Source organism: Drosophila takahashii, chromosome 2L (genome assembly GCF_030179915.1).
Source record: "Drosophila takahashii strain IR98-3 E-12201 chromosome 2L, DtakHiC1v2, whole genome shotgun sequence".
NCBI lineage: Eukaryota > Metazoa > Arthropoda > Insecta > Diptera > Drosophilidae > Drosophila > Drosophila takahashii.
The window spans coordinates 35,197,838-35,210,311 of NC_091678.1; the positions used below are offsets into that span (position 1 = coordinate 35,197,838).

Below are 12,474 nucleotides of genomic sequence, written 5' to 3' on the forward strand. Positions count from 1 at the left end.
GAGGTGGATATGCATGCAACGAACTCTTATTTGTCAACCAAAGACAGCACATAAGGTTACTACGGCATGCTGCTTACTTCATAATTTTTTAATAAGAAATGCCACTGTTGATTACATAGGCGGTTTTGAGGAACAATCAATTGAACACAACAATTTAACATCGCTGCAGCCATATATTGGCAGGCCAAATGATTATGGCAAGATGATTAGAAACCAGTTATGTGCTCATATAAATTCAAACGCAGGCGCCGTACCATGGCAGAACAGGGCAGCCTTTGTCCAAGAAACCAATGAATGAGAAACGTTCCACATATAAAATAAAGAAGACACAATTTTAATTTTTATTATTTTTTTTATTTTTGGCAGCACGATCTTTTTTTCCAATTTCAGCTATTGCTGCCGTCACCTTCACCTGCACTTGTTGTAGGGCCTCCTCGGAAAAGTCCTCCATCATCTTGTCCCAAAAAGAAAACATTTCGACATTTTTCAGGGATCCAGTTGTCTTGTTGTCTTGCTTGGTCTGAACCACCGATATGAGGTCCTTCGCTGACTTGAGCAGTTCTCCAATTTCGGTTCCTATTGGGTCACTGTTTTTCTTCTTCTTTGGTCTCTGCGATTTGTCCGATCACAATCAATAAAGAATAAATAGGAATTTTATGAAGCTTACATAATCATACGAAGCCTCCTCAGTGTCCTCTTCCGGGCTATCACAACCACGTTTTTCTGAAGTGGATGGGGCGTGCACAGAAGCAAATGTCCTGAAAAAATAATATTAATAACAATGGTTTCAGTTTGTGTAACTTACTTTCTTTTGTGAGACAGCCCCTGCAGAAATGACATATGCTCTGCCATCTCCCAGTCTATCTCGGGGCCCGTCTTTTCGGATTCGACTAGGTTTATATTCTTTGAGCCACCAGCGCTACCACTTTTTAGAATCTGTGTTGCTTTCTTCTTCGTGTGATAGCGAAGGCTATCACGAAGTGAAAGCCAGGTTGACTTGACCTCGTCGACTGCAAAGTAATGTTTAATGATCACATCCAATTTTTATTGATATAAAAATTCCTCACCTTCTTTGTTGGTGGCAGCACTAACGGCTGCCCAAGCACTTCTAACAGCATTATTATTGCTATGGTTCTTGTTGGTTAAGTCCCATATCTCCGGGCGTGATTTTACTTCTTCTATCAGTTGAATGGTTTCCTCGCGGCTGATGCTTTGATTCCTCTTTTTGTTTTTTCTTGCTCCCGACATTTTTCAAACTCATAAACACTTTGACAGGAAAGGGAATGAACACCATAAATTTCATATGTACTCTCATGGAATATGTACCCACTCACATATTCCAATCGAGTCAAATGTAATGATATTAACAGATCGAATTTCTGTTACTGTCGAACAAATGTTAAATTTTACAAGGGCTTCTATTCAAAATTGTTTTAATCTATGTTAAACATATGAGGCTTTTCTAAGAATTCTGACAAAATTCCATTAGAAGTGTAAACTCGAAATGAAAAATAAAATGGAAAATGGAATCTATTCCATCTCAGATTTTGAAATTTGTATGAAAAATTCGATTCCATGTCACATTCCATCTGAACTGTAAAGAGGCCTTAATATAAAAAAATATCCTGAACATTTTTTGGGGGTTGATCATAATGGGGAGGTGGTGGGTGGGTGGCTGTGTGTGGTGTTTAAGGTAAAGTTCTAAAAATGGAAAAAAAAACTGAAATTCTATTTGTGCAAAGGGAGTATATATTATAATTTTCAAGGCCCTATCTTTAAAACTAGAGTTTATGCAAAAAAAAAACGGACTTTTTCCCCACAGTGCATGCGAAAGAATCCCCAAATATTTAGACTAAACAACCGGATTGAGTCGCCGGTGCATTAAGAATCAACAATCCAAAGGGCAATTAGAAAACTCACTAAATTAAAGCTAACTCCACTCATAGAAAGCTCTGAATCTCAAAACCGAGGTATGATCGTCGAAGAAGTTTAAGTTAAGAAGCGAGTTCAGTTTGAGACTTGTCTAAAGACAGTCAGTGTTCTTCCGAAACAAAAATATTTGTAACCAGTTTAAAATTAAATTAAATAAAGTTTTTTTATATTAAACTTATGGAATTAGTGCACTTAAAAATAATATTTAGGGGTAGCATATATTGAACATAGTATTTTTCGCAAAGCTATTCATTTTCTTTTTCTAAAGCACCGAACAAACAAAAACTAAAACAAGAAAGGAAGTTAACTTCGGCCAGTCGAAGTTTATATACCTTTGCAGGTATGCCTACTTAAAATGTTGTTTTTACATTGTCAAAAATCAAAACGCCTACTTTCTACAAAGTTACAATGATTTTCTATTTTTTTTTTATTATTCGTATGGGAGCCATAAGATATAGTGGTCCAATCCGGCTCGTTCCGACAAATTACTACTTCCAATAGAAAGAAGACTTTTGGGAAAGTTTCATCGCGATAGCTTTAAAACTAAGAGACTAGTTCGCATAGAAACGGACAGATGGACATGGCTAGATGGACTCGGCTATTGATGCTGATCAAGAATATATATACTTTATGTGGTCGGAAACGTCTCCTTCACTGCGTTGCAAACATCTGACTGAAATTATAATACCCTCTGCAAGGGTATAAAAACTATAAGAAAATGGATAGAATGAAGGCACTCAGGCATTCAGGTGAACTCCACAAAGGTGACTTCTTAATAATCTTCCGATTACACATGCAAGTTCGCTTAGCGGCTGTCGTTTTTGTTTTGGTTTTTCAGGGCTGTTACTGATAATTATTTGTTTTCATTCATTTAATTGTGTAACGAACTGTTTTCAACTGTTGGATCGCTGCGATGCCGATTCTCCAACGGCGTCTCTCCAGTTCCACCCGGCTTGTAGGACTCAAAAGTCTGTACAACCTTCCTTTCGGGTCCGACCAGAATGATCCTGGGATCACCTGTTCCGTCGTGTTCCCTGGGGTCGGTCTGGCTCTAGCCTGAGAAACAAATGTCCCGACAGGTCAAATCCGAGGATTCAGCCTTATCGTCAGTCCACCGTAACCCCGACGCCTGGCACAAACTCTTGATCCGCGCTTACCCTGCCGGTAGCTCGTCCTTCTCTAGACTCTGCTCCTGTCCTGCACTCGTCTCCACTCCAATCTCTGTGTCCTGCAGATCTCACCGTTGCAGTCTCAGCCTTGGCCTAGCGTCTTGACTCTGGTTTCTACGGTACTCTCACGGCCACGCACTCGATTGAATCCTCGCACTTGTATTCTTGATCTCTGGTTCACTTGTTGCACTTGTACTTTCGCTCGCGTATCTTGGTTGTCTGTCCTGTACTCCGGCTGCCAGCGTCGCGTCTTCCGACTGACACGTCCCGTGCCTCCTGGCTGCATGAACTGCGGCGCTTACTGCACTGACTGTCGCGCGAACTCCAACTGACTGCCTCGAGCTGCGCCTGCGCCGTCACTTTTATAGGCAGCGGCGGGGTCCCGTTATTTCCCTTTTTGCACACGGCTCGCTAGGGTCCAATGTTCAAGTGTGTCCCGTTAGTTCCCTTTGCACTCGACACGCATCGGGTCCAAGGTCCAAGATGTCCCGTTAGTTCACGGTGCATCCTCTTTGTGCTGGTCCGAAGTCCACGGATTCACCGTTCGACCTCATTGCCCTCTGGCGGCGTGGGTCCAAGGTCCAGCGGTCTCTCCGCTTTAGCCGGGTCCAAGGTCCAGTATTTACCGGTGGACCTGGATGCCCTCGGATTCTGCCGCATTCTCGCTGCCTTCGCTGTTGCTGGGGGCTCTCCTGACTCGAGATTTGTGGGGAGTTTTACGACTCCTCACAATTGTTTGCGTTGCTGCTTTTGTTTTGTTTGTTGCTGTGGCTGATTACACAGGAACACAAAATTAAACTTTGTGAAATTTCCACGAACCATTTCAAGTTTTCCATGATATTTGGGTGCTCCTGAGTAAAAGTCCCATACAAAATTATTTTCCATCACCTACAGGTTCCGCGGTATAGCTAAGAATACAAAAAACCGATGTTTGCCGACATTTTGAATTACGTGGCCTATATAATTGGACCAACCTTTATTATTTTCGGTAGGACCTACTCTCAATACATCAATGCATTCCTAAAAAATAGTCCCCATTGTGAACCATTGCCCATGTCTTTGGAATTCGACGCCAAAGTTGAAAATCCCAAAATTGTAGGGATTTTTCTGATGGAAAAACAATTCTGAGGATTAAATCTTGAATGGAAGTAATTTTAACTATTCATTGTATCTATTGTTCATTGTATGCTTTAATTTCGGTTTAAAGCGTTTTCATAAGGACATTTTATTGGATTTCTTATACTAATAAAACCGTTTTTTTTATTTCATTATCTACTCCTAAATGTTGTCAAATTTTGAATAAGTCATGGCAACCTCTAGAACTAAGAAACTAAAGTACGTTCACCGAACATACATAGAAAAATGTAAATGTTTACTCCCATTCTGTAGGATGCCTTGACTTTTTTAAAATTTGACAACATTTAGGAGTAGATAATGAAATAAAAAAATCGGTTTTATTAGTATAATAAATCCAATAAAAAATATTCTCATGAAAACGCTTTAAACCGAAATTAAAGCATACAATGAACAATAGATACAATGAATAGTTAAAATTACTTCCATTCAAGATTTAATCCTCAGAATTGTTTTTACATCAGAAAAATCTCTACAATTTTGGGATTTTCAACTTTGGCGTCGAATTCCAAAGACATGGGCAATGGTTCACAATGGGGACTATTTTTTAGGAATGCCTTGATGTATTGAGAGTAGGTCCTACCGAAAATAATAAAGGTTGGTTCAATTATATAGGCCACGTAATTCAAAATGTCGGCAAACATCGGTTTTTTGTATTCTTAGCTATACCGCGGAACCTGTAGGTGATGGAAACTAATTTTGTATGGGACTTTTACTCAGGAGCACCCAAATATCATGGAAAACTTGAAATGGTTCGTGGAAATTTTTGGCTGTGTACCTGTGTTATTATTTGGTTTCCTTTATTTTATTGTTTTGTACTTAATCCCGGCTTCTTTCAGGCCAGTTGGAGGCAGCCGTTCTAGAGAGGATCGTGTCTATGATCCCGCGGCGTTGTACGGAGCACTATTAACACTGTGATTAGACACAAGACCTTAAACACTTTCACAATCTTGTCCTTCTTGTCTATCACTTCGACATTGTTAATGATGTTGGCAGTGTTGCCTTTCGCCTTCGACTCTTTAAATCCCATTTTTGTTGTGGGTCCTGAAACAGAATCTACGAACCGCGAAACAAGGATTCATGTGTGAGGAGTCGATTGTCTCCACACGAATAGCCACCCCTCTTTCTAAATGTATATATAACTCCACCTAGAATACACACAATATTATAAGTAATTAAAAAAGGCTAGCATAATGCAAAATATTATTATAAGTTAGGTTAATAGTTAATAAAACTATCATCACCACTGAGCTAGCCTGGAAGGCTTACCTCGAGCGAGCGAGAGAACGTATGATCGCGTTGGAAATCAACCCCCGTAAACTGGCACTCGCCCATAAGAGAGAGCGAGAGGGATTGATTCCGAAACTCCGAGTAGCCAAGAAAACAGAACGGCGAAGAGGTCGAGTGACACGGACGAAGAATTTGAGTGAAGCGTGGGCGATTTGCCACTCCCAAGCGAGGAGAAGAAGCAAAGCGCCCAACGTGCCCACGTGGACGGTGCATTCTATTGCACTGTTCTAATTTTGGTCTTTCTGTTTTCTTTCGCAACTTAACAGACTGTGGCTTCTGCTGCCCCCTTCTTTCCTCTCCTCGCGCCATAACCGGCGCTCATAAAATGCGCCTACTGTAAGCAATTGCGCTTGCGCCGCGGTCCTTCTAATGTAAACATTTGAGCCGCGGGTCTCCCAAATGTAAGCATTATCATCCGGTCAGCACACAGCGAGGCCTGCAGAGTAATCAGTCTAATCGATTTCCACAATTATCCAATTTATTCCGACTCTCTTGAGTCCATCTCTTATCCAATTCTTAACAAGTCCCTAGAAAATATATTTATATTACGTAGAACGTATGCACTGCATTTAATGATTAACTTTGGTAAATTTTTAATTAAAATTTGATTGTTTCAAGGGGCGGGTTTTTTATTCTTAATCATTATTGGCGGAGATATAGTTCCAGCAATCGCTTAGCCGATAGTATCGGCTATAACAATTAGCCGATGTTATTTAAATCAGATACCGTAACAGTTATAAGTTTTATTAGAATAAATAATTTTTAAAGGTTTTTACAATTTTTTATTATAAAAGTTTCAAAATAATTATTATTATCAATTTGTATAATATAGCTTAAAAATAACTTATATTTTTGATTTTTATTTTTATATGTATGTCTTGAATAACAGTTATTTATGATTTTTCAAAAAGAAGACTATCGGAAGTTTTTTCTCCAAGTCAACGAAATTAAAATAGTTGAAAGACTTACATTTTTTAACAAATAAAATAAAAATCTTTTCCATTAATATCGCGAACCACTTAAGGTTTTCTTAATTAGTTCAAAATTTTTGCATGCGTCAGTCTATTCCTCATCGCGATTTTCCACCATCTAACAATTTCTTATGCGACAAATAGTGAGACCCAGAGCTCGCAATCCACAACTCCTAAGCGTTAGATGAAAATATCTAGTTATACCCGTTACTCGTAGAGTAAAAGGGTATATTGTATTCGTGCAAAATTATGTAACAGCTAGAAGGAAGCGTTTCCGACTCCATAAAGTATATATATTCGTGATTAGGGTCACATGCCGAGTCGATCTAGCCATGTCCGTCTGTCTGTCCGTATGAACGCTGAGATTTCGGAAACTACAAAAGCTAGAAGGTTAAGATTTTCCACACATATTCTTGGGCCTCCTACGCAGCGAAAGTTTATTTCAGCCGAGCGGCACGCCCCCTCTAACGCCCACAATCGCCCAGTAACGATTTTAGAAGTATAAATGCAATTTTGTTGTGTATATTTATACCTATCGAAATGTAGAAAACATTTTTCAAATCGGACCATTCTTTAAAAAGTTATACGCAATCTAGATTGTTTATATATCTATCTTCCTTGCACTTCCTTTAGCTGAGTTACGATTATTAGATAGTCGGGACATTAACCCGAGTACAGCGTTCGCACTCCCTTTAGCTGAGTAACGGGTATTAGATAGTCGGGACACCAACCCGACGTTAGCGTTCTCTCTTGTTTTCCATTGAATTGCCCAATTGGTGCATTCTATGGCACTGTGCTAATGTTGGTCTTTCTTTTTTCTTTCGCAACTTAACAGACTGTGGCTTCTGCTGCCCCCTTCTTTCCTCTCCTCGCGCCATAACCGTCGCTCATAACATGCGCCTACTGTAAGCAATTGCGCTTGCGCCGCGGTCCTTCTAATGTAAACATTTGCGCCGCGGGTCTCCCAAATGTAAACATTATCATCCGGTCAGCACACAGCGAAGCCTGCAGAGTAATCAGTCTAATCGATTTCCACAATCATCCAATTTATTCCGACTCTCTTGAGTCCATCTCTTATCCAATTCTTAACAAGTCCCTAGACTCACTTAAACCGAGGTTTGCTTATGAGATAATCGGCCCTTGATCAGGCATCCGAATAGATCGGTCGAACCAAAAGAGTATTGTAATTGTAAGCAGTGAAAGTAAAATAAGTTCGATACTAATAAAAACAAGAAAGGAAGCTATCTTCGGCCAGCCGAAGCTTATATACCCTTGTAGATAAAAGAATACTCACTCGGTGCAGTTCCAGGGATTCCAGATTCAGCGTTTCGATTTATTTCAATTTTGTTTTTAAGTAGTCAAGAATCAAAAGGCCTACTTCCTACAAAGTTACAATGAATTTTCTTATATTTGTTTGGGAGCCTTAAGATATAGTGGTCCGATCCGGCTGGCTCCGACATATGTACTACCTGCAATAGAAAGAAGGCTTTCGGGAAAGTTTCATCGCGATAGCTTTAAAACTGAGAGACTAGTTCGCATAGAAACGGACAGACGGACAGACGGACAGACGGACAGACGGACATGGCTAGATAGACTCGGCTATTGGTGCTGATCAAGAATATATATACTTTATGTGGTCGGAAACGTCTCCTTCACTGCGTTGCAAACATCTGACTGAAATTATAATACCCTCTACAAGGGTATAATTGTGTAAACTATTAAATAGGAGAAGTAAAAAAAAATATTTTTTTTTCCAAAATTCGCTAAGCGATTTATTAATTTTTATGTCTCAGAAAATATTAATTCTTTAATTATTTATAGTGTGTTTACGACATGAGACCCACAGGAACCCTGTGGATAGAAGAAGGGAAAAACTATTCAAATGTTCGATAAAGGTTTGACAATTTACTAGAATTTTTATTCGATAAAGGTTTGACAATTCTATTAGAAAATATACAGGAATACATACGTAACGCTCGATTTCAATGTCAGTTTTCTTTAAATTCAAATGTTTTTAGGCCGCATCTATAATGTAACCGCTTCGCTTAAATCTTCGGATATTCGAAAATGATTCTAGTAGTCTAAGCATACTATTAGAGTTTTTGATAGTCGCATATATTTTTGGCTTTCGCTGAATCACCGACTGCTTTGCATACCTCAGAAAGCAAGTCTTTCAAAATAGACGCTTGTCTACCTTGGGATCCGTCTATTGTGATTGTTGGAATAAATGTTACAGGAGGGCTTAATGCATGAGTGGCTTCTCCATTAAGTTTAAGCAAATCTACTCCTTGGTTACTGTCAAAACATTTTTTAATGAGCATAACGTCTATAATGTGTTGTTTTGAGCACTGCAAAGAAATAATATTTTTATTTGGTGAATAAATCTATAGTGTATAAATACATTCGAGGTTTTTTTAGACACTAGCATTAGGCCAGTATCAAAAAAAATGCCTTCAAAATAGAGGATGAGATATATCGACTATTATAATTATTTATTAGATTTAAGCGTGTGTTACTTTCAGAAGTGAAGACACGACCAGGAGGAGTTTGATCGTTCAAAAAATTACGGATGTTTTATTTTTGGAATATACCCTAAGCTCTTTCGCAGCAGACCGGTTTAAATTCAGAGACAACAACAAACCTTTAAATACACAGGGCGGCAACACTACTACTATTTTAACCGTATCTGTATACATTTATGTTTTTTGACTATGTTTTCTAGAATTTTTTTTTGCCTTAAAAAAGATCCTAAAATTATTCTAAGTATGGGGTTTGAAAGATAAAGAGTGTATCTTTTAAAAAACTTTAACATCGAATCCATTTGCCTCTAAGAGCTCCGCAAAGTTGGCCAATCTCACCATTTTTCAAACTTTGAGGTCCTTTTGCTAAGAATCCTTGCGTCGGGGAACTTATAGGAAAACGCAGCTTAACTTGGGAATTCGTAACGAATCCAAAAATATAGCATCCATCGAGGTAAATTTGAAAAGCACTAAAAATGCTGCACAGTGTTATTATTATCAATTTGTATAATATAGCTTAAAAACAAGAGAGAACGCTATAGTCGGGTTGGTGTTAATACCCGTCACTCAGCGTCACTCGGGTTCGTGTCCCGACTATAATCGTAGCTCAGCTAAAGGGAGTGCGAGGGAGATAGATATATGTAGATATTTTAGTTGCGTATAACTTTTTAATGAATGGTCTTCTACATTTCGAAAGGTATAAATATACACAGCAAAATTGCATTTATACTTCTCGGAAATCTTTAAAGATGTGGGCGCAGGGCACATTTTAAAATCGTTAGTGGGCTATTGTAAGCGTTAGAGGGGGCGTGGCGCTCGGCTGAAATAAACTTGCGCTGCATAGGAGGCCCAAGAATATGTGTGGACAATCTCAACCTTCCAGCTTTTGTAGTTTCCGAGATCTCAGCGTTCATACGGACGGACAGACGGACATGGCTAGATCGACTCGGCTAGTGACCCTGATGAAGAATATATATACTTTATGGGGTCGGAAACGCTTATTTCTAGCTGTTACATACTTTTGCACGAATACAATATACCCTACGAGTAACGGGTATAATAACTTATATTTTTGATTTTTATTTTTATATGTATGTCTTGAATAACAGTTAATTATGATTTTTCAAAAAGAAGACTATCGGAAGTTTTTTCTCCAAGTCAACGAAATTAAAATAGTTGAAAGACTTATATTTTTTAACAAATAAAATAAAAGTCTTTTCCATTAATATCGCGAACCACTTAAGGTTTTCCGAATTAGTTCAAAATTTGTGCATGCGTCAATCTATTCCTCATCGCGATTTTCCACCATCTAACAATTTCTTATGCGACAAATAGTGAAACCCAGAGCTCGCAACCCACAACTCCTAAGCGTTAGATAAAAATATCTAGTTATACCCGTTACTCGTAGAGTAAAAGGGTATATTGTATTCGTGCAAAAGTATGGAACAGCAAGAAGGAAGCGTTTCCGACCCCATAAAGTATATATATTCTTGATTAGGGTCCAGGGACCAAAAATAACTGTTATTGTAAATTTTTCATACAAAAAAAATCACGCACTTAGAAGGGTCGTAAAAGTTTTTAAATATACCACAATTTTTATTAGCCATTGTAGTTTACAAATCCGTAATGATTTTTATTTTTTGATTTTTATAATAAAACTCAAAAAATAAGTGTTATTTGTGATTTTTATTAATAACAGTTATTCCCTTGACATTTTTGAAAAAATGGAATAATAAAAAAAAAACATTATACCCGTGTTTTATATAACTTACTAAAAATTTGTTAAAAAAGGCAACCGCGTATATTTTATACCTATATTTCTTTAAATTTATTTTACCCACAAAATCGCCATAAATCAAGTTTGAGTTTTATTTTTGATCACGACGAATAACTGTCACTTGTAAACTTTTATTATAAAACTCAAAAAATAACAGTTATTCTTTGAGTTTTACTTTACAAATCAGAAAATAACTGTTAAAGTGTGATGCAGCGCAAGTTTATTTCAGCCGAGCGCCTCGCCCCCTCTAACGCCCACAATCGCCCACTAACGATTTTAAAATGTGTCCTGCGCCCTCATCTTTAAAGATTTTCGAGAAATATAAATGCAATTTTGTTGTGTATATTTATACCTATCGAAATGTAGAAGACATTCAAATCGGACCATTCATTAAAAAGTTATACGCAATCAAAAATTATATATCTATCTCCCTCGCACTCCCTTTAACTGAGTTTCGATTATTAGTCGGGACACCAACCCGACACAGCGTTCGCACTCCCTTTAGCTGAGTGACGGGTATTAGATAGTCGGGACAACAACCCGACTATAGCGTTCTCTCTTGTTTTACTTGTTAAGAAGCAGCGTCGGCAGCACAACCTCTCTTAAAATAACTACTTCTTTGATCGATAACAATTTGTAAGCAAAACAAATTATATAATGGGGGACCTTAAGGCCTATTTCCACTAGGGTGGAGTTATGGAGTTATGGGGTTATTGACAAAACCCTGTTTTTTTTACATAGTTTTTGTATAGGCAACTAGAGCAGGGAAAAAGTAGGGTACATTTAGGGTCTTTGGTATATTTGGTATATTTCGTATTTGTTTTCCTATCGTTGACGGTTCATCCCTAGTGAAAAATTTAAGCAAAGCTGTTCTGATTACCATGTTGACACAAAAAGGTAAGAAAATATATTAATTTTTTTTATTAATTAGTTTAAAGCCTTTATTATTATTAGGATCCCGATTTGTGTGGTCGAATGAGGCCGTGCTAACTCTCTTCGATCTATGGCAAGATAATATGGATGGTTTTCGTGGTGTGCGAAAGAACACGCACATATACAAGGAGATGGCCAACAGCCTTAAGGAATTCGGCCCCTCACATGTGGAGGTAAAACAAAAAATGGAAAACATTAAGAAAAAATACAGGTATGTAACTTTAAATAGGGATACACATAACATAAATTAACATTTTTGTTCTTCGACCTGCTTTCAGAGTCGAACTGGCGAAGGTTGGACCTTCGGGGGGTACCCCCTCAACATGGGAGTATTTCGAGCGGGTCGCTATCCTGATGCAAGGGTCGCGAGCAGTGGATGTGCACCCAACTGACAGCACAGGTAACGCATACCGCAGTAAACATAAGAATTACTCAAATATACCAATAAATTGACATTTTTGCAGACTTCTCAAGCTTTGGCAGCGATGGGCAAGGCGACGAAATGGACGAGACCACTGCCGCTGACTTTGATGGCCCCTCGGGCTCCCAGGCAAAGCGTCGCAAAACCAGTAAGGGCGATGAATTCCTTCAAATTGAAAAAAGGAAGCTGGAAGTAAGGAAGAAATTGCCAAAGAATCTGCCGATTTTCATCGCAAGGTGCTGGGCTTACAACAGACGCGTGCCTCGGACGAAGATTAATACCAAATAAATAAATTAAAATAGTATTTCTTTTAGTAATTTTTTATTTA

General features: G+C 38.3%; 3 protein-coding genes across 6 annotated transcripts in view; 1 reads left to right on the plus strand and 2 right to left on the minus strand.

Annotated features, from left to right (window-relative positions):
• Positions 1-203: 203 nt before the first annotated feature.
• On the minus strand, positions 204-4,092 carry LOC138912011 (uncharacterized). 3 transcript variants are annotated; one of them, XM_070211736.1, is made up of 5 exons: positions 2,821-4,092; positions 1,068-1,266; positions 806-1,010; positions 668-758; positions 204-610 (listed from the first exon to the last, which is right to left on the minus strand). In XM_070211736.1, exons 2-5 carry the CDS (start codon positions 1,246-1,248, stop codon positions 335-337), a joined length of 753 nt encoding a protein of 250 aa, XP_070067837.1. In that variant the 5' UTR covers positions 1,249-1,266; positions 2,821-4,092; the 3' UTR covers positions 204-334. The 3 variants fall into 3 exon arrangements, with proteins under 3 accessions (XP_070067837.1, XP_070067836.1, XP_070067838.1); XM_070211737.1 differs by lacking the exon at positions 2,821-4,092 and having other exon boundaries at positions 220-273; positions 413-610; positions 1,068-2,419; XM_070211735.1 differs by lacking the exon at positions 2,821-4,092 and having other exon boundaries at positions 1,068-2,418.
• A 4,148-nt stretch (positions 4,093-8,240) lies between these two features.
• Positions 8,241-12,474, minus strand: part of LOC138912712 (gamma-interferon-inducible lysosomal thiol reductase) — a 130,320-nt gene continuing 126,086 nt past the window's right edge. The window contains exons 4-5 of one of the 2 annotated variants that reach the window (XR_011418263.1): positions 8,466-8,844; positions 8,241-8,347 (exon numbers count right to left, since the gene is read on the minus strand). Coding sequence is in view for 1 of the 2 variants with exons in the window: in XM_070213969.1 (XP_070070070.1) it covers positions 8,590-8,844 (255 nt within the window). In the remaining variant the exon portion in view is untranslated. Of the gene's footprint in view, positions 8,348-8,381; positions 8,845-12,474 lie in introns of those variants that run through there. The other variant, XM_070213969.1, reaches the window with a different exon arrangement.
• LOC138912714 (uncharacterized) lies at positions 11,629-12,455 on the plus strand. Its single transcript, XM_070213972.1, has 4 exons — positions 11,629-11,689; positions 11,747-11,936; positions 12,004-12,125; positions 12,190-12,455. Exons 1-4 carry the CDS (start codon positions 11,674-11,676, stop codon positions 12,432-12,434), a joined length of 573 nt encoding a protein of 190 aa, XP_070070073.1. The 5' UTR covers positions 11,629-11,673; the 3' UTR covers positions 12,435-12,455.

Coding starts and splice junctions, on each gene's coding strand:
- LOC138912011 (XM_070211736.1), bottom strand. CDS start 1,248: ATGTCGGGAGCAAGAAAAAACAAAAAGAGGAATCAAAGCATCAGCCGC. Junction 1,011..1,067: donor TGCTGCCACCAACAAAGAAG/GTGAGGAATTTT, acceptor ATTACTTTGCAG/TCGACGAGGTCAAGTCAACC. Junction 759..805: donor GGGCTGTCTCACAAAAGAAA/GTAAGTTACACA, acceptor TTATTTTTTCAG/GACATTTGCTTCTGTGCACG.
- LOC138912714 (XM_070213972.1), top strand. Junction 11,937..12,003: donor AACATTAAGAAAAAATACAG/GTATGTAACTTT, acceptor ACCTGCTTTCAG/AGTCGAACTGGCGAAGGTTG. Junction 12,126..12,189: donor GCACCCAACTGACAGCACAG/GTAACGCATACC, acceptor ACATTTTTGCAG/ACTTCTCAAGCTTTGGCAGC.